Source organism: Monomorium pharaonis, chromosome 1 (genome assembly GCF_013373865.1).
Source record: "Monomorium pharaonis isolate MP-MQ-018 chromosome 1, ASM1337386v2, whole genome shotgun sequence".
Classification (NCBI taxonomy): Eukaryota; Metazoa; Arthropoda; class Insecta; order Hymenoptera; family Formicidae; genus Monomorium; species Monomorium pharaonis.
Genome location: NC_050467.1, coordinates 23,700,185 through 23,719,643, shown reverse-complemented (window position 1 = coordinate 23,719,643; position 19,459 = coordinate 23,700,185). Strand labels below are relative to the sequence as shown.

At 36.0% G+C, this 19,459-nt stretch overlaps 6 protein-coding genes across 17 annotated transcripts in view; 4 read left to right on the top strand and 2 right to left on the bottom strand.

The window, feature by feature from the left end:
• The window catches only part of LOC105838162 (atrial natriuretic peptide receptor 1), a 69,096-nt gene that overhangs the window by 11,245 nt on the left and 38,392 nt on the right, over positions 1-19,459 (bottom strand). Inside the window, exon 1 of one of the 4 annotated variants that reach the window (XM_036295316.1) lies at positions 591-1,686. The exons of 2 other annotated variants lie outside the window; for them this stretch is intronic. Coding sequence is in view for 1 of the 2 variants with exons in the window: in XM_012683483.2 (XP_012538937.1) it covers positions 591-672 (82 nt within the window). In the remaining variant the exon portion in view is untranslated. Of the gene's footprint in view, positions 1-590; positions 1,687-19,459 lie in introns of those variants that run through there. One more of the 4 variants, XM_012683483.2, reaches the window with a different exon arrangement.
• Positions 3,899-9,256, top strand: LOC105838166 (calcium-independent phospholipase A2-gamma). Of its 6 annotated transcripts, none has more exons than XM_012683502.3 (9): positions 3,899-4,262; positions 5,727-6,141; positions 6,508-6,871; positions 6,942-7,154; positions 7,307-7,330; positions 7,440-7,648; positions 7,760-7,958; positions 8,059-8,259; positions 8,369-9,256. In XM_012683502.3, the coding sequence occupies exons 1-9, from the start codon at positions 4,207-4,209 to the stop codon at positions 8,620-8,622; spliced, it is 1,935 nt and encodes a 644-aa protein (XP_012538956.1). In that variant the 5' UTR covers positions 3,899-4,206; the 3' UTR covers positions 8,623-9,256. The 6 variants fall into 6 exon arrangements, with proteins under 6 accessions (XP_012538956.1, XP_012538958.1, XP_012538962.1 ...); XM_012683508.3 differs by lacking the exon at positions 3,899-4,262 and adding an exon at positions 5,097-5,243; XM_012683506.3 differs by lacking the exon at positions 3,899-4,262 and adding an exon at positions 5,108-5,346.
• On the top strand, positions 10,851-11,938 carry LOC105833398 (60S ribosomal protein L29-1). Its single transcript, XM_012675125.3, has 4 exons — positions 10,851-10,952; positions 11,188-11,247; positions 11,443-11,507; positions 11,748-11,938. The coding sequence occupies exons 2-4, from the start codon at positions 11,211-11,213 to the stop codon at positions 11,865-11,867; spliced, it is 222 nt and encodes a 73-aa protein (XP_012530579.1). The 5' UTR covers positions 10,851-10,952; positions 11,188-11,210; the 3' UTR covers positions 11,868-11,938.
• Positions 12,093-13,377, top strand: LOC105833397 (phosphomevalonate kinase). Its single transcript, XM_012675124.3, has 4 exons — positions 12,093-12,287; positions 12,623-12,828; positions 12,941-13,090; positions 13,197-13,377. Exons 1-4 carry the CDS (start codon positions 12,151-12,153, stop codon positions 13,319-13,321), a joined length of 618 nt encoding a protein of 205 aa, XP_012530578.1. The 5' UTR covers positions 12,093-12,150; the 3' UTR covers positions 13,322-13,377.
• LOC105833394 (m7GpppN-mRNA hydrolase) lies at positions 13,521-16,820 on the top strand. Of its 4 annotated transcripts, XM_012675115.3 has the most exons (7): positions 13,521-13,635; positions 13,709-13,806; positions 13,914-14,069; positions 14,217-14,864; positions 14,953-15,115; positions 15,199-15,469; positions 15,585-16,820. In XM_012675115.3, exons 3-7 carry the CDS (start codon positions 14,026-14,028, stop codon positions 15,821-15,823), a joined length of 1,365 nt encoding a protein of 454 aa, XP_012530569.1. In that variant the 5' UTR covers positions 13,521-13,635; positions 13,709-13,806; positions 13,914-14,025; the 3' UTR covers positions 15,824-16,820. The 4 variants fall into 4 exon arrangements, with proteins under 4 accessions (XP_012530569.1, XP_036151212.1, XP_028045701.1 ...); XM_036295319.1 differs by having other exon boundaries at positions 13,709-14,069; XM_028189900.2 differs by having other exon boundaries at positions 13,521-13,806.
• LOC105833395 lies at positions 16,983-18,540 on the bottom strand. Its single transcript, XM_012675117.3, has 3 exons — positions 18,262-18,540; positions 17,661-17,859; positions 16,983-17,467 (listed from the first exon to the last, which is right to left on the bottom strand). Exons 1-3 carry the CDS (start codon positions 18,362-18,364, stop codon positions 17,008-17,010), a joined length of 762 nt encoding a protein of 253 aa, XP_012530571.1. The 5' UTR covers positions 18,365-18,540; the 3' UTR covers positions 16,983-17,007.

Sequence of the window (19,459 nt, the reverse complement as noted above, 5' to 3'; positions counted from 1 at the left end):
AATTTCAGATCGATAAAATCGTGCAAAACAATTGTATTTGTTAAATGTCAAAATAAGATATATTGATAGATAAGTCGCACATTAAAACTTTATTGTCACTTATGTGGAACTAAACTTTTGATTTTAAAAAATCGTGAAAACGTTTTTTATTAAGAAATAAAATCTTATCAACAGAATGCATATTTCTTGTAAAGTGTGAATTATTTGAATATATAACGGGATTATAAATATATATTTTATTTGTATTTGAAAAGAATTATTTTAATCGTTATTTAAATAATCTCTTTAATAAAAAATATTTGTTTCTTTTCTTTTACTTGATCAATCATAGCATATTATAATATATCGCAACAGTACATGAGAAACGATGCGTGTGCGTATTCAATAAAAAAACATTATTAATGAAACGGAGAGATCAATTGTGATATACACACGTGCTTCATTTCTCGTACTAAATTAAATAAAATTAAGTAGAAATAATCGAACAGAAAATTGATCTAATCTCGCCTGAAAAAAAACTGCGAATTCTTGCACTTTGCGCAGCAACAAGATACATAAAAAACATTTTTGTGAATGAGCAAACATCTTACCGCGCGGTACACTCGACACGAGCCACGACACTTGCGAAGCAACAACGACCGACAGCACGATCAGCCTTGTCTCCGCGAACATAACGGTGAAGAGAATTCCCTTGAATGTCGCGGGGAGAAGGAGATGATTTTCCGTATACGCGGGCGGAAAACAAAAAAAGAAAACGGAAAAAGGAGAACGGTCACACGTCGGACCGCCCGCTGAGCCACGTCTAAACTTTCGCGGGGAAGGATTCAGCCTTATATAGGGGTTGATACAGTCAGTCCCACGGAGTGCCTGTACCAATGCGCAATCCAACGCGCCCCTCGGAGGTCTACACCTGCGAGCGGGGAAAAAAGAGGGAAGAAAAAAGACAAAAAAAAAGGAACGCCGTGCGTTAATTACGCGCGCGATGAAAAATAAATGAATAAGTGAATTCTCGCGAGCTTTGAATTTTATTTTCTACGTTTTTCTTTACCTTGCGCGACCGTGACGACTCGGGCTCGAACGAGACATCGAAACCGATCACCCCCTCTCGGACAAAAGAAAAATTCCTTCCAATTCTTTCCGGGTTTCGCTTTCCAATGAACATACATATACGCGTGAAAGAGGATCTCGTGCCAATTCTCGCGTGAAAATAAATATGCGGCGGGTCCGAGTGAAGCTCGGATTTCCGATTCCCCGGCAATTGTGCCGATTGCATGGTATGTGATGGTATCCGGGGATCGTAACAGGATCACCTGCCCTGACCTTACGGATTCCCCGAGTCTAGGAGCGATTTTTCTACATAGCGCATGTGATCCAAGGTACGTCAAGGGCGGCTCGGTGGATCTGCAGCACCCCCGTTACGCAAGCACGCATGCCTGGGAAATCTAAGATGTGAATCCACGTGTCGAAAGTACATCGATTCGAGCGCGGCTCCGAACGAACCTTTCAGCAGAATGAAGCGCATCATGGCGGTTCGTTAAATCCCGGGGGATTTTCAGAATGTAGTGGTGATTTTGCCGGATGTATAGCGTGCACGCGAGCTGTTCAGACAGCGTGTCCAGTAGCGAGGGTAACGTAAAGTTTTAACCGGATTGATTTAAGGATGTCTACCGTCCTCCTCTCGACTTCTTTTTCATCGCCTCAAAAAAAAAAAAAAATTAATAAAGCTATCAATTACAAAGTGTAGACGGTAAAAAAGAAGTGTTCGAGATATAAAATTAAAATTTTATAATTTTACGATTATACTTTTCATCGCATAATTTTTTAGTTATAGAATATTAGACTCATCATCAAAATCATATAATAATTTTAAATTGAATTTTTAAAAATATACATTTCTATATCAAAATAAAATTTAATATAAAAACATATAATTTAATATAAAATTACTATCTACTTTTATGCGAAAAAATAATGATTTTGCAGAACTATCTTTCGCCTATCTTTGGTAAGCATAGCGCTACCGCGTAACGGTAAACTACTAAACAAACGATGCTGTAACTAATCACTAGAATTCATTATCTTTAATAATAATAGTCGTTTAATTTTATACAATCACATACTTTTAGAAATAAAGCGTCTCGGAATGTCAATTCTATCGAGAGAACGATACGACACGCAATTGCGCACCTCGTTTTGTTTTCATCGTTTTCACGTGGATGCGTAATTCGTGAATGACGTGGCATTACCGATAATGGCACGAGTAAATTTTTATCGAAGAAAAATGACGCGATATAGCGAGCCTTCGCGACTCGACCAACCATCTAGCAAGGCCATCTGGGAAACGAGCCAATCGGACTAGCTTCTTCGATGCGAGATTCTCGATTTACGATATGACGTCGTACATCATCACACGACCCACGTGCGAGCTACTCATGATTCTTCCAAACATGTTTGTTCGTTTGAAAAGTATTTATTAAGACATATACACAAGTATTTATCGAAACGAGCGAGCAATTTATATCGAACAAAAATATGTAGTAAACAATCGCATTTAGTTTTATATGCTATATATATTTATTTGTTGTTTTTTAGAAGCGTTCACGGCGACGCAATTATTATTTCAGTACGGTAACAGTAAGGTACCCTTTCTCTCAAGAATTTTGGCTGGTAAACAATTTGCTTGCATATTTTGGCATTAGTTTCTCTCCCTCTTACTCTCTCTTAAACAGTACTGTCTTAAAGATTAAAAGGATTTCTCTCTCCAATATTTATTTGTAAAGCGTTCTTCGCTTTTGCTAAATAACAAAAGTAAAGTAAAATCTTGTAATTATTTTTTTATCGATATTCTAATATTGCAGTATTTTCATAAAATTATTATTCAATGTGATATAATATTATTAAGTAAATTTATAAAGCAAATTTAGTAAGCACTGGAGGGAGGAAAATAATCTTTTATTCCAGTAAAATTTTTTCATATTTTTTCAAATAAAGGACAGGAGTGCGAATTTTATTGCACCACTTTATAGAAATTTTATTTCTATACGTTTCGTTTGCCAGTACAGTAAGTTTCTTATGCCGTTTAAGAAAAAAATTTGATGCTTATATGTTTGGCATTAGTATCGATCGCTATTGTATTATTGATATAATCTGAAATGAATCATCAAGCAAGAAAACAAAAAACAAAAAGCCAACACGCAAATAACGATACGCAAATAATATATAAATATATAATAGCATAATAATTACGACATAGCAATCAGTAAGTTTAAAATCATATTATCACATCGTTAATAATATTCAATAACACGTAACATTTTCGAATATGTCATTATTTAATGTTGTGTGCAACAATATGAACAAATTTTTATCATAATTTTGAGATAATGCTTTTAAGACATTTCAACAACGTTTAAAAAAAATCACGCAATCAAATAACATAATTTTAATTTTCATCTTAATAATTACAATTTTTATCCGTAAACAAATATTATATATTATGGAATTTCGATTGATTGGGGGTGGAGGGCGTCGTCGCGCTGCCAAAATAATCGCACGTGACAGCGGATGCACACGTGCCTCAATGTTTACATGCGCTCGGTCGTCTTTACGTGAGAGGAGCGCGTACCGCGAGATTACCGCGGCAGAGAGGCTATCGGACGGCAAACGGAAGGCCGGACGTAAACAAACGTGGTCGTGTAGCGACGAGATTGTCCCCTTGGCACGATAGCCTGTCGACTCCTCCGGTGTCGTTGCACCGCGCTAAACAGAACGCCAAATTATCGCGCGATCATCTCTGGTTGGCTCGGCAGTGTCGTACGATCTTTATTTACATGGCGAGCTAGCCAACTAGTCGAGACGTCACGTGTCGCTCTCGTATAAGAATCGAGACTGCACCGAGTCGCGTTTAGTATCAACATAGGCAAACGAAGGTTCGAGACGTTACGGCTAATACGATTATAGTATATATATATTTCTTTTTTTTTCTGTCATCGCAAAGATTGATTAGAGTCGATTGAATCTGTCGAGTTCCTTGCTCACGTGGCCGAGAGTTAAACCATTCGATTCGGATAATTGAACTCCATATAATTTCCGAGGCCTTACCGGAAACATTTACAGAGAGGGGAATCGATTATCTCGTTTGATTCAAATACTATCTCCGAGGAAAAGGAGATAAAGAGTGGTGTGGATCGACGTCAGCGAGTTTTTATGATGTCCTTTAATAGACACGTGACGCAATGCCGAAAGTGCATTCCGTTAACCAGGTGAGTGAGATCATCAATCTCAATTTAAATCAATTGATTTAAATAAACGAACAAAATGGATAAGTGCGTGCATTAAAAAATGGATTTTAGGAACGAGCGAAAAATCGATCTTTCTTATTATTACATTATATTGCTTACATTCTCTATGATTAACATTTATTTTGTTGAATGATTCTGGGCGACTAATTTCTGCGAATAATTTATCAGATGTCTGAATTATTTTTTTAACGTAGAAATGCTCTTAAGTAGCAAAGTTGACGTATATGTGATATTTTGATGTTTTTTACGGTGACGTTAAATGACAAATAACGTCAGCTTGCTGAGTTAATTTTTGTTTGACATGTAAAAAAAAAATGGAATAAGAACAAGTTTGTTTGAAATTTTACTATAAAAAGTTTTGATTTAATCATTGATTAAGTTAATCAAAAGCTTGATCGAAGTTAAGTCTGAACTGTTGTTCGCGTGCGTCATCGCCAGCTGATGCAATTGCGTAATTTCGCGAAGCACGAAAATACATTGGCGACTTAACTATTACCACTGTGCTTCATTTATGTTATCTTATATGTTCCGTCAATAACGATTTTCAACAATGTTATCGAGGCATTGATAAAATTATCATTGAATTATGTCAATATAGATTATTAATTTTAACTTCGGCTCAACTTACTTTTTTCCAGCTTTAAGATTTAAAAAGAGATAAAGAGGAAATTAAACCAAGATTAAAGTTAATCTACATCGGTAGAAATAAACGTTAGTTGAAAATATTAAAAAAAAAAAATCGTAGACGCGAAATGAGCCACGGGTCAGGTTAGATGCGAGAAAGAAAGAGAGAGAGAAAGAGAGAGACAGAAGTCGTTTGAGGTCTCGCGACTCGATTACCAGCTGACTTTGACAGGTGTAGAAAAATACGTCAGCGGCGACGTATCGAACAGTGACTGAATGCTGTTTTCTTTTATTGTCGTGACAATCAGAATTTAAATGGTCTGGTACTCCGTTTTGTAACTAGCGTACATAACAATTGTAATGCGCGAAATGGAGGGAGACGAGGAGCACGCGCGTTATCCGAACATTCTCGAATAAAGAGGTTATCTCCGATTTCAGTGCTTCTTTGTTCCCGAGATTGACCTCGATTAAACTTCAATTAACTGAATCGGTGATTAATTTGTCGAATTATATCTGTATCACTTCCTTAACATTAATAGAATTATTAATTCTTTGTCGTTTGATATGTAAAACGAAAGATTAGATCAGGGACGACGAATCACGTTGTTAGATACTTTAAAGCGATTCTGCTGAGTAAGTTAAACCTGAGCTTTCGAAGTCACTCTAAGATCCATCAAACTTTTACAAGTTTGCAACAATTTGCGCGTTTATATTTTGTAAAAGTGTAGAAAGATGTACTAGTAAGAATGCAATTATATTTATTGGAAATGCAGGAAAAAAGAGCATCTTTTTAAATTGCAGACAACTTACGGATAGCGCAGCTGGTAAGGACGCCGGTGGAAATGTAACAAGCATCACGGACAGACTTCTGCGCTCTATAAACAATCTGAAGGAAACCAAAATGTCCATGCAGAATCAGTGGAAGCTTCTGTCGCAATTGAAGGACTATCTGAACAAGGCCAATTACGATAAGAATCAGCAGATCATTGTCACCAAGGATTGGCTGGACAGTTTGCAGAAATTAACATACTCTCAACTCGAGACGATACGGAAATTGTCATCGTCGGAGTCTGCTAAATCCACTGAAGCAGAAAAGAGCTCAGATACAAAGCAAAAAGATGGCAAAAACGACACGCAGAATCTAACATTAATGTCTGAACATGCGGAATCACTCGCCGAACCTGATTCAGCAACCGTGCAACCAAAAGCACAACAGGTAATTATTTAAGAGGAGACAATAACAGTATTTGTTTAATAATCAATAAACAAAGACTTGCTAAATTTAAAATAAAATCAAGATATATTATAAAAGGCATGTAAGTTAAGCTGAGCTTTACAATTTCAATTTATAATTAAAAATATACGGATGTATATTTTATTACAATTTGATTTTTAAAGTATAACTGTACTAATGATGACAAATAATAAGGTCGAAACATTTGTGTTTGATTATACGTATTGTTGCTTATTATAAGTAATATTTAGCACTCATACTCAGCTTGGCTTACACACGCTCTTTGCATCTTGACTTTGTTTTTAGTATTTATGTGCTTCCTGTGTAAAAAGTTCTTTCTTTGCACAGCAAATTCATGAACAAAGTACATCCAACAGTAAGATAGAATCAAAAGATGGCATAACTATGCCACAAATTATCTCTGCGCTGTTCCTCAAGTTATCCCCCAAAGTTACGCAAAGTGCTGTCATCATACCAAAGTGGAAAGTGAACATCCGCAGCAATATCCCGAAGCACAGTATCGTCTCTCGTACGCGTCATGTCTTGAACAGTATCGTGTCGGCCGAGTCGAACGCTTCGAAACTACGCAGACTAGAGGATTTGTTGTTGCATGTCGATCAGTATCCAGAAGCAAGACATTACGCCATCAAAGAGGGAGCGATTAGAGTCTTACTGCAGACTCGTCAACAGACGAAAGACGAACAAATTAAAGGTATGTAACAGAAAAACGTAAATTTTGAATAATGATCGATTATTTATGGTTTCAATGATGATTTTTGCAGCGACTTTGAGAGAAGCGCTAGCTGTAATGGGTTACATTGATCCTCTACCCGGTCGGGGTATCAGAATTCTATCGATTGACGGCGGTGGCATTCGTGGAGTACTGGTCATAGAGATGCTGAAGAAATTGGAGGAACTTACGGGGAAGAAGACGTACGAAATGTTCGATTACATATGCGGTGTGAGCACAGGAGCCATTCTTGCTGCTGTGTTAGGTAATTTTCTAGTTGAGCTTAGAAATAATCGTTATTTGTGTAATATCTATTAATAATTAATTATTATAAGATAATATTAGGAAGGGTTATACTTTCTACTAACTTTTTGTCTTGTACATGTGCGTCCAAATTAATTTATATGTCATCTACAGTATTGCCTAAGGATGTTTTGGAAGGTAAACTTTTAAGTAGAATTATGCGGCATGTTCTGCATGCAATCAGTGAAAAGAATGTCTCGTGAAGTTTTTGTTTGTCGTATGCTTCATCGATCACGCGCTTTTACAGGAGGACACAAAAGAAAGTCGTTGGATGAAGTTTTGACATTGTATAAAGAACTGAGTACTAGGGTGTTTACGCAGAGTGCAATAAAGGGTACGAGCAGTCTAGTATGGAGTCACGCATATTACGATACCGCGTTGTGGGAAAAATTATTAGCGGAGAATTTGGGCGACAAAATTCTTATCAAAACTACGCGCGATCCAAATGCACCGAAGGTGTGTGTAGATTTTAATATTATTGCGCGAAACTAGAAATAAAAAATGTATAATGTATGACTCACAGGTGAATAATTTAAATATAAAAAAGCGTTTAATCTACATTTTTAGTTTGCAGCAATATCCGCCGTGGTAAATCATGAGCGCGTTATGGCTTATGTATTTAGAAATTATACGTTACCGCACAGAGTGGAAAGCCAGTATATGGGATCTCATAAGCATAAATTGTGGGAAGCTGTGAGAGCGTCAGCTGCTGCTCCGAGTTATTTTGAAGAATTTAAATACGGCAGTTATCTTCATCAGGATGGTGGTAAGCTACGAGATATTCCGACACGAATTGCCACAAAATTAGAATAAATTCTTGCAATGATTCGACATTACTTATAACGTTATCTATAATGACGTTTTAGGTATTTTGGTAAATAACCCGTGCGCTGTAGCGATACACGAAGCTAAACAGCTGTGGCCAAACAATCCGATTCAATGCGTTGTGTCATTTGGAACAGGTCGAATCCCACATCATATCTCCGAAAAAGAATCTTCACAGCTAGAAATCTCAAGTTGGAAAGAGAAGTTTTACAAAATTTTAGACAGCGCCACTGATACAGAAGGTAATAACAGATATTAATATAATAAAGGCGTTATAACTACATAACTACATTGCAGCTGTGAAACAAAGATTTAATTGATAAAATTTTCATAACATTCTCGATTTTTCAGCTGTACACACGATGCTCAATGACTTGCTACCTGATCACATTTACTTTAGATTTAATCCTTATTTAACGGAAATGTTATCGATGGTTGAAATCCGACCTGAGAAGATTAGTCTAATGGAACAAGATGCAAGAATGTACGTACGTCGAAATGAAGAAAAATTTCAAAAGGCTGCTACAGCTTTATCAGAGAAACGACAGATTCAACAGAAAGTTATAGATTGGATTACGTTGCAAAGACAACTATACGGTTTATAAAGAGCGACTTCAAATATCTATGTGTATTTGCAGCACGATCTGTGTTTGCAATTTACATGAATGTAGTACAAATTTTTTCACACGATGTGGTTACCATACAATCTGAAACTTTTCAAATAACACTTTCTCAGTAACGCTTTTTGAATAGTACAGTAGAAATAGTGCAATAGAAAATAGTGTAGTAGATATATATTTTAAAAATTAATCTTTTAACATTTAAAGTTTATTACATTTTTTGTGTTTATATTAGTATTTTATATTAGTGTGTTTTTGTAATTTCTTAAACTTTTCGTTTGAAATAGTTTTAGTTATTAGAGATGGTAATGTCAGAAAAATTTATTTTAGGTTAATGCGGGATCATTATTAGTATAGCATTTGACTGTGATATACTTTATAGTACGTGAACAGTATTTAAAAGTAGTACGATATTCTGTATTTTGTTGTCATATACATTATCCCGGCAAAAATGTGTAAAATAGTATTCTTAAGCTGACAGAAGTAAAAGAATAAAATGTATCATTCTATCAAAATAGCACATAGATTTATAAATGTGTATTGAGTGTTTTGTATATATTTTTCTTCACTATAAAAATGTATATGCATACGTGCATTTTTTCAATTAAAAAACATCACATAAGTGTGAAAAATTAAACAAAAATTGTAATTAATTTAAATAAAAATTACTTATACTTCAAGAATATTTTATCAATAAAAACTAATGTTCTTGTATTTAAATGTGTATGTTTTTATCTCCTCTTTATTCTCTTACAAGTTTTAAACATTGTATCTATAATATATATTATTTTGATAATGTACATACAAATCAGAGAGGAACCTGAGAGCGGTCATTGCGTCGTTTTAGGTGTTTTCATCCATTAGCGCTTCTATGTGCACAAAATGTGCACATTGAACTATGTAGTCAAATATCTATGAATCCCGTAGATAATGTGTATGACTTTTTGGGTCTCTTATGCTATGTCCACGTTTATTTGGTTCTGTTTCATGCTGTACCCGTAAATTTTACAATTATATGCATTCATATTTTAAATCTTTTATGCAAATGTGCATAATCGTGTTCTATAAATGTGCAATACCACATATACATGATATAAATTCAAATAATTGATTTAATAAAAATTCACTCACCGATTGCTGTCGCTGCTCCTGCTGCTGCTACTGCTACATTCCTTTTCCGGAATACCGAATCGCTCCATGGATGCTGTTTTTTGCTGACATCATCCTGCTATTCTCGAACCGCACATTAATAACGATCGCCCGATACTTTATTCGGCACTCCCGATATTACGGATAATATATCACACACGAGTAAAACGTAAACCGCGCGCGAGAATTTCACTTAGCGCGACCGTTACATTTGAAAAAATACGTGAAAGGACGGCTCGTCTATTAGCGCGACGGCATTCTCAAAACCACTGAACACCGTACCTGCGCACAAATGAATACGCGAGACACGCCGGAGTCAACAGAACGTCCGACCGGCGCTGGAGTGGCGTACGTGACTGCTAGCAGGCAGACTCGGCGGTACTCGGCGTTGCTAGGCGACCGACTTGTTGACTCGTCGCGCTTGCGCACGCCGCGCCGCTGCCGCCATATTGCTCCGCGGTCCAGTCACGTACGCCACTCCAGCGCCGGTCAGACGCTCTGTCGACTCCGTGCGTGTCTCGCGTGTTCAGAATTGAATTGTGCGGTCGACATCGTGCGTTTGCCTTCGGTTTCAAGTGAAGTGTTCGCGTGCACGTTCGAGCAAAGTGTTTGCTCGAAGGAGATACATGTTCGGTAGAATATCGCGAGTGCTAATTAAGTGAAGTGCTACTAGTCGTCGTGCGAGTGTACGAAATTCTCGAAACGAATCTGTCTCCGTTCGTTGTATCTCGGCGCATAATTTTCATTCAAACGATTTTCTGACCGCTTTCCTCGGCCTGCGTTTCCACGAAGTTACGTCACGCCACTTTCGCGCAATGTGATTTTCGTTCCGAGCAAAGTTTTCGTGTGCGCGTATTCGCTCGAGGAGGATACGCAATCAGTTCGGGTAGAATATCGATCGTGCCAATAATATTGTAACATAATAATGTGCCAACATAATTGTAAAATTTACGGGTATAGCATGAAACAGAACCAAATAAACGTGGACATAGCATAGAAGAGACCCAAGGAGTCATGCACATTACCTACGGGATTCATAGATATTTGACTACATAGTTCAATGCGCACATTTTGTGCACATAGAGGCGCTGGTGGTTCATGCATATGGCATATGCGGGCATATGGTTTGCCTTCGTTTCTTCTCGCTTCCATTTCCGAAAGCTTGTGTACGGTTCTTTCAAGTCCTATAATTTTTAGTTTAAGAATCCATTCAATCTGCTAAAATCGAGATACATTTAAAGAATCGCTACCCTTTTTTTCAATTGCTATATAAATTCGTTATATTTTTTTCATGAATGTTACGGACGAGTCATGCGCGATGATAGTTTCCTTCACGATTTAGCTAACCTCAAACAACTAAGATGTATAACAGTATTTTAAAATAATTAAATATTATTGCAGATAGGAACAAATAAGCCTAGAGGATGGCCAAGTCCAAGAACCATACAAATCATAATCAGAGTAAGTATATTTTAATTTCAATAAATTATTTAAAAATGTGTTAGATTATGTTTTTGAATAAAAATGTTTTACACATGGTTCTACATAATTTTAATGTTTTTGGGATGAAATTATAAATATAGTCAAGTATTTAGTCTAAAATTCCTTATATTAATATTTAAATTGTTAACCTGATATTTGTGTTTTTTTTTTTAGATAGAAAAGCGCATCGAAATGGTATTAAAAAGCCCAAGAGATACAGGCATGAAAGCACACTCGGCGTAAGTTTTATCGACATATTTCATTGCACTTTTATTCGTTTCAGTATTTTATTACCTGTAGTCTTTAACAAAGCGAGAGGAGAATAAATATTAAAGTGTTGTACATGATAAAACGTTATTTATCAAATAATACATTCAATATGTGTTTGTGAATGTATTTAAAATAACTTAAAGACTTTTGTGATATGTCCGTTCAGATTTTATGAAATTCTGCATGTATCTTTCATATGCATTTTTCAGATGGATCTAAAATTCTTGAGAAACCAGCGTTTTGCGAAGAAACATAACTTGAAACCGAAGGCTCAGTTGAAGAGGGCAGAGCAACGGAAGGCTCTTCGTGAAGCTAAAAATAAGAAATAAATCAACTTAGACCAATGACTCTATCAAAATAAAGTGAAAAAAAAAAAAAAAAAAAAAAAAAAAAAAAAAAACAACAGTTGTCAGTGAAAGTCAGTTTTACCCTTCATCTCTAGTTTTAAATCTTTATATGTAATTTTATAAACATTAATTTTTTGTTCAACGAGAAATAAGTGTGGTAAGAGTAGGATAAACTTTTTTTTTTATTCCGCACGTTTGTGGCACTTTTTTATTCACGATTTGTAACGCTTATACGGCTATAGTGCTTGTACAGTTACCTGTCAATATGGCTACTGAACGGACGTTGGAGACACGCGACGTCACGAAAATCGCGAACAGTTTAACGAAACCAGAAAGGATTTTATTGTTCAGTGGCAAGAGGAAATCTGGAAAGGATTATATCACCGATATCCTATACAACAGGTATGCTGCATCAGCATTTTATAATTATTTAGATAAATTAATGCAAAGTGGTATTAGTCAGCAGAAAATTGACATAAAATTATCATAAAAATGAGATACGATACGAAACTAAAAAAAAGTAAAACTAAAGTAAAACTCATTCCTATGCGTAACAAGTGAATGGACAATTGTTATTTACGTGAATTTTTATGCTCATGTTTTTTTCAAGTAATAATAAATTCTTTTTAGTTTTCTTACATTCTTTAAGATTTCAATAGATATATATTAATAATCTTTTTATTATAAATTTAATTAATCTTTTCTGGATATATAATATTTGTTTATGCAATTTTCAGGATTGGTTCGCAAAGGAGCACAATTATACGCCTATCGGGACCTATAAAAACGCATTGGGCCAAATCTCGGGGTCTCGACATCGATCAATTACTGGGACATGGAGAATACAAGGAGAAGTATCGGCTCGAAATGGCCAAGTGGGGCGAGGATATGAGAAGGAAGGACTATGGCTACTTCTGTCACGCCGCCCTCGACATGTATAATGGTACAGCAAACTGAAAAGCTTTTCTTGTATCAAAGAGCATCAGATGTAAAAGATGCAATCTCGAGATATTAATTTCTATGCAGGTGTGTTTAAATACACATACTCTTTTCAGTATGGGACAAGCCGGTGTGGATAGTAAGCGATGTCAGGAGAAAAACTGATATCAAGTGGTTCAGAGAAAATTTCGGGGATACTTGCAAAACTATACGTGTAATTTGCTCCGAGGAGATCAGACGGAAACGTGGCTGGGTTTATACAGCAGGTACACAATATCACAATGTCATGATTTTAACGTAGTCTTTGGAGAAAATTTGACATTTTCTCGATATATATAAATGTATACGTAAACCGTAATTCAATCGTTGCAGGCATAGACGATTCGGAAACGGAGTGCGATTTGGATGATGTGAGCAATTGGGACCTTATGTTGGAAAATAACGATGACAGCGACATAGATGCTATATTACAACAACTCCTAAGTTTTGTCAGCTAGCAGAAAATTTTCTTTTTTTATATTAAATACTTAATAAATGGCGTTTCGCAATATAATAAACGTTTTCTAACTTTGTTCCTTCTTTGAAAGAGAAAAAAATAAATGATGTGTTTCTTATTATTTTTTGTCATATATCGCGATATAATAAAATTCTTTATGCAATAACATTTCTCCATTATGTACACGGAGAATCTTATTCGACAAGATTTTATATTTTAAATATCTCTTATTTACACAAAAAGAAGGGGACACGTCTTGTTTTGCCACACTGAAAAACAATATGGCTTCTGAGTACAGGATGCTGATTGCGATAGGTTAGTCCCGAAGGAACGTAATTTCTTGATTGAGTTGTAAATGTTATATAACTAGTGTTTATTGATCTTATAGAATGCTTCTGAATCAGATGTTCACATCCGCATCCTCCGTTTTAAAGTAAATTCCAATCTAGACGAGATACATCCACGAAAAAGTGCCACGAGGTTAACGTGAGTAGTTATAGTCTCGATCATTTTTGTGTGTTATCGTTTGCCACGATCACGTGCTCGCACAAATTTACGTCATAATTAATTTCACTAATTTTTTATTTTTCAAGTTGTGTCTTGGGGTCTATTCTTGTATCTTTCGTATTAGCATATTTCTTGCCATCCACACACGACTGCCAACAACATTGAACCGGTCGATAATCACCATCATCGAATGGAATAATGGAGCATAAAATTCCATCTGATATCCTCGACGATCTCAGCAGGTCAGTTTTCATCAAACACCAAATATAATATACAAATAATATAATATTTTTGTGATACAATTGAATCACATACATTTACACCTTTTCACATGCTTGCTTTCGTCATTTTTGCAATGGATCTTTTATATTATTATTATTATTTTGCAGTCGATTCATCATCAACGTACCCGAGGAGGAGAGGAAAGACTTGGTACGAATTTGTTTTCAAATCGAATTGGCACATTGGTTTTATCTTGACTTCTACTGCACAGAGGAATATCCTAAGCTGAGGTCATGTGGTATGAAAGAGTTTGCCACTCACATATTCCAACATATACCGTTCTTGAAGCCACACGTGCAGCATATTGATGCTATACTCGAGCAGTGGAGAGAGTACAAGCAGAATGTGCCGACGTTCGGGGCCATTGTGCTGAACGAGGACATGACCACAGTGCTTTTGGTGCAAAGCTACTGGGCGAAGAACAGCTGGGGCTTTCCTAAAGGGAAGGTGAATGAGGACGAGGAGCCATTTCATTGCGCCATTCGTGAAGTATTGGAAGAGACTGGTTTCGATATATCTAATTTGATAGATAAGAACGAATACATTGAATCCGTGATAAACGATCAAACGGTGAGACTGTACATCATTTCGGGTGTGCAAAAGGATACCAAGTTTCAGCCGAAAACGCGAAAGGAAATAAAGAATGTCGAGTGGTTTGCCGTGGCGGATTTACCCAACACGAAGAAAGATATGACCCCTAAAGTGAAAATCGGTGTCGGGCCGAACGCGTTTTTCATGGTGGTACCATTCGTCAAGTAATTATTCAATTTTTTTCTACAAAATCCATATATTTAATGAAAAATTGTGTGTTATACATGGGTATCGACGTCGCTTTTTTTTCAGGCGGTTAAAGCGGTGGATTCAGGAAAAACAACAACGTGAGAAAAACGCTATTGCAGCTGTACGAAGACAAAGGCATAAATCATTGGGAGACGTCGAATCGGTTTCGAAGAACAAACGGCAACAGCAGTCGCTTTTCCACCACTTTTCTACTTGCCCATCTCAAGTAAACATCGCATCTTATATATTACATTATTTTTACGTTATAATCTAAACTTTCATATACATTGTCACATGCTCCATTTACAGAGCGAAGTTCCCGATTTTAAGATTGGCCGTCAATCGAACACTTCTCCGGGTCGCAATCGCCGTGGTGTAAACGATAATAAGAAAGATGCGTCGAAAACAGCATTTAAACGGAATCTATTCGGAGATCAAGAGGAGGATCAGTCACCTCTTGTCAAACACTTGATAGACAGCCCTGCTCAACCATACTCTTTTCTAATTGATCCTGCGATTCAGTCCATCAAATATAATGATTTTAGTTACAAGGCGCAACTGTCGGAAAAAGAAACAAAAGGTACACTACTTAAAATCTAAATCCTTACTTCTATTTAATAAATATTTATCTTTCAATGTGTGTATATAAATAATAGTCCAATACTATTACATTTCCGATACTTGATTTCTTTCAGATTCTCGCAAGAAAAGCTTACCAGAAAACGGAAATATTAAGTCGCTATTGTTCGGAGAAGCTGCGCGTAAATTGCAAAAAGATCTTAAAACCATTCCGCCGCCTCCTTTTGTAAGTCTGGAACACGACAGTCCGGTTTTAACTAAGAATTACCAAAATTATTCTACTTTTGAATTTCGCGCAAAAAGTTGGGATAATTTCAGTTTTGATATCCAGGCGATATTAAAAGCCTTAAAATAGCTACGTATACATAACAATTCGGATTATTAAAGTAGGAGAAGTGTAGATTTAGATTTATCAATCTATTATTTTACCTATTTTTTTAATCTCTGCTGGTCATGAACAATTATGCACGTTTAAAACGTGTAACTATATATTTTTTAATTGTATAGGACTGATCTTTGTATCTCCGATTAGATTGACCGACTAATTAAATTTAAAAATCATCAACTCTACATAACTTAAAACTGATCGTATTATTTTCCTTGTTCCTTTTGTATGGAAAACAAAATAATACGATCAGGTTTAAGTTTTGCAACTGGCAATTTTTAAATCTAATTGGCAGGTTAAACTAATTGGAAGTGAGACCGACCCATATTACCTAATAATGATTTCTCTAATAAATCAGTATTAGATAATATCAATAAATTTAAGCTATTAACTAACCTAATAATTTTACTTTGTGATCTCGAAGTAATGTTTTATTGTTATGCATATCCAGTATATTATCTGATACAATTTTATTAGGTTGGAAGGAAAGAATTGTCATATTTTTTAACTAAAAATTTATTTAAAACATAACTAATAAATATATTTAAAAGTAACTTTAATTTGTAATGTAACAGCTGTTGTTTCCTATAAACTAACTTTTTGCTATCTTTTGGACAGTTGCATGATTTTTTGCATATAGAACTAAGCCATTTTTCCATTGAAATTGATCGAGAAAATTGTTTGAGAGAATACATCGTTACTTTCCTTTTAACCCAATATTAATGTATGTGATGATAAACCCAATGCAAATTCAATTTTTCGAATTTGCTATTACGGAGAGAAATTGATTTTAGAGGAAGAGAGAAGTATTAAGTCGCTCTTTTTCGTGGAAGCTGTAGGCAAATTGCAAACAAGAAAAATATTTTAAATTCTTTGCAGATTTCCGGTATCCATATATGCATATTTTTGAGAATCTAATATTCTCGACATGATGATAAGCTGAATAAACAGAATGTTCTTAACTCATGTACAGTAGTATAAATAATAGTAATAATCCATATTTATAACTATAGAAAGGCAAGATTACAGCGCATAAATAACACGATATTATACATTTCATTCTGATATCAGCACTTCTGATCGAATGAAAATTTAGTGTTTATCTTTTTTTAAGTAAATTGATGTTAAATTAGTATTAATTAAATTAACGTTTATTAACGTATAATATATTTGTAGAGGATATTCAGGACGATTATCAGGATAAAGAGACCCAGTAGAACTGGGCCGATATAATAGAATAATTTTTCAAAAACATGACCGCCCGTCTTTATACTTTTGATAATTTCGTTATTCAATTCAAAGACTATTTTACTTTCTTCGATAAGTTTATTTTTCGTGTCCTCGTCCAATGTCTCCGCGATTCTGTTCATCGACTCGCGCAGATCGCGCTTCAACTGAAATATACTGTTCTGTCCAAAGTCCGTAACATTACTACCGTCGCTCGACGGTTCCGTTTTGAAGGGAGAGATCTTTTGTACGATCTGCCGTTTTTTGCGTAGAATAATACCACCGCTGAGGAGACCCATGTAAAGATGATAGATATATGCCATTAGTAGAGTTGGGTCTGTGTCTTCTACTTCTCTCAAGCGCATCAGATACTTGGTGACACTGTCTCTGAAGTTTGCAAAACTTTTTATTAAGATTAAAATTTCTTTTTTTTTTTTTTTTTGGTACTGATCACTGTTACCAAGTTACTATTGTAAAAGACTGATATTTGTATATACTCATTGTAAATGAAAAAAAAGACATAAAGAGCAATTTTTATTTTTGCACTATATTATTGTGTATGTTACTGAACAGTGTTTACCTAGGAGTGTAATTTTTCCTCCATCCTTTTCCCAAGTAGTGATCAAGATCACGCTCAAACGCCTCTGTACGTTGAAGCTCGCTGAGCGGAAGCAATCCAATTTTGGTGTTCCTTAATCTAATCATCGCACCCTCCAGGTAGCGAAAGACCTCATAGAAAACCAGAAGCCCATCGGCCCATACGGAATCGTCAAGAAACCCTAGTTGTAGCGCACAAGAGCATAAAGGCTTGGACATTATATAGCCATTACATTGTAGTGATTATTGAACCAAATTCTTTGTTGCGAGAGTCGCGTCAACAAAATCCTATATATCATTTAAGTATTATACAGAGCACTTAATGTGTCGAGTCATGATTTATTATTCACACGTTATTAATATACTGACCAACAGAAAAGGCTTTAAAAATTGACAATGACTATGCTGAAAGTACGGACAATGGCCGCTAACAAATAAGCAATGCTTATCAATCTTTTGTCATCTTAAAATCTTTGTTTTTCTGTAGTATGCAACTGAATACTATTCATCTCGAGAAATCTAAACGAAATCCTCGACATATGCGACATCACCGAGGGATCGTCCCGCGGTGTCTTTCTCCTTACCGAATGCCAGTTTCGCGTTCACCAGAGCATCGCTGATCGCGTGTATTCGCGTGGTGGCTTTTGCCATTTTCTTGCAAAAGTTCTCCTCCTCCTTATCCGGCATTTCGGCGGAGGGTGCGGAAGAACGAAGCGCGAGTCAGAGGGTGTACGTTTGCCGTGCGTCGTCGCGTGCGTCGTGATGCCACGGATCTCACACCGTCATATCGCCCAGTTCCCGCGCACTTTCACGGGCTGTCACGTGAAAATTATCGGTCGTGAAAACACTGCGCCCGCGACACACGTCGCAAACAACCATACCATCCCCGGCCGTGCGCCCCTGCGCACTGGCACGGTCACGTGTTCACCTCGAACTCGAAACTCGAAGTTGTCGCCGCTGCGAGATATCGATTTTGTCTGTTGGCGCGAAACCACTCGTTCGAGAGCCACTTAGACTAATTGACGGTGCCATATTTCACGAATTTCGATACTATGGAATCTGATCAATCAAACAGTTTGACACTAAAAAGAGAAGATTCCAAAATACGTTCCGAATTTAGCGCTTTAAAAAAATTAAACCTTCTCGCGTAAAAAAATTATTTGTAACATTTATATCAATTATTTACAAAATATTACGAAATACATTACTCTCGCAAAATGTTAAGTCTTGATGAAAATTTCTAGAATGTAACTTTTATTATTTACTTGATATTTTAAGGTTTAAGAAGAAAACGAAAAATCGATGTCTTTTTTTCAAAGCTTTCAATCTACCTAATTCTCCCAAACAGAGAATCTAATTTGTGTAATTAAAGAAAAAATAGATTCATGGAACTGATAAAATAATTATGTAATACACAAATCGATATATAAAGAAGGGGCGAGCCATCTTTCAAACTCGACTCTTGCCACTTTGCTTTTCAGACCAGCCATTACTTAATTAAATTTTTTTCACAATAAATTCATGTAAACTTTAATATATTTTATATCAAAACCATTTAGATTTCATCGTCGATTGTCCATCAATCCTACTCACTGATCGGGAACACGCGATAAGATTGATCTCTTTTTATCCCTTTTTTTTTAAATCGCTCTGCAAGTGATTGTCCTCCTCTCTCTTTTCTCCCGGCGCGACTTATTTTATTTTACGTGCGGAAAGTCCGGTAGCGGACGGATATCGCCGACGAATCTAACGTGCGACGAGAACGGGCAGGCTCTCGGGATG

Excerpts from the sequence above, each read along its gene's own strand:
- LOC105838166 (XM_012683502.3), top strand. The coding sequence starts at position 4,207 with ATGATGTCCTTTAATAGACACGTGACGCAATGCCGAAAGTGCATTCCG. Across the intron at positions 7,155-7,306 it reads CATTCTTGCTGCTGTGTTAG|TATTGCCTAAGGATGTTTTG; the intron begins GTAATTTTCTAG and ends TGTCATCTACAG. Across the intron at positions 7,649-7,759 it reads GCGATCCAAATGCACCGAAG|TTTGCAGCAATATCCGCCGT; the intron begins GTGTGTGTAGAT and ends CTACATTTTTAG.
- LOC105833398 (XM_012675125.3), top strand. The coding sequence starts at position 11,211 with ATGGCCAAGTCCAAGAACCATACAAATCATAATCAGA. Across the intron at positions 11,248-11,442 it reads CCATACAAATCATAATCAGA|ATAGAAAAGCGCATCGAAAT; the intron begins GTAAGTATATTT and ends TTTTTTTTTTAG. Across the intron at positions 11,508-11,747 it reads GGCATGAAAGCACACTCGGC|ATGGATCTAAAATTCTTGAG; the intron begins GTAAGTTTTATC and ends TGCATTTTTCAG.
- LOC105833397 (XM_012675124.3), top strand. The coding sequence starts at position 12,151 with ATGGCTACTGAACGGACGTTGGAGACACGCGACGTCACGAAAATCGCG. Across the intron at positions 12,829-12,940 it reads CGCCCTCGACATGTATAATG|TATGGGACAAGCCGGTGTGG; the intron begins GTACAGCAAACT and ends TACTCTTTTCAG. Across the intron at positions 13,091-13,196 it reads TGGCTGGGTTTATACAGCAG|GCATAGACGATTCGGAAACG; the intron begins GTACACAATATC and ends CAATCGTTGCAG.
- LOC105833394 (XM_012675115.3), top strand. The coding sequence starts at position 14,026 with ATGGAGCATAAAATTCCATCTGATATCCTCGACGATCTCAGCAG. Across the intron at positions 14,070-14,216 it reads ATCCTCGACGATCTCAGCAG|TCGATTCATCATCAACGTAC; the intron begins GTCAGTTTTCAT and ends ATTATTTTGCAG. Across the intron at positions 15,116-15,198 it reads TTTCTACTTGCCCATCTCAA|AGCGAAGTTCCCGATTTTAA; the intron begins GTAAACATCGCA and ends CTCCATTTACAG.
- LOC105833395 (XM_012675117.3), bottom strand. The coding sequence starts at position 18,364 with ATGCCGGATAAGGAGGAGGAGAACTTTTGCAAGAAAATGGCAAAAGCC. Across the intron at positions 17,860-18,261 it reads GAACGCGAAACTGGCATTCG|GGTTTCTTGACGATTCCGTA; the intron begins GTAAGGAGAAAG and ends CGCTACAACTAG. Across the intron at positions 17,468-17,660 it reads AGGAAAAATTACACTCCTAG|AGACAGTGTCACCAAGTATC; the intron begins GTAAACACTGTT and ends TGCAAACTTCAG.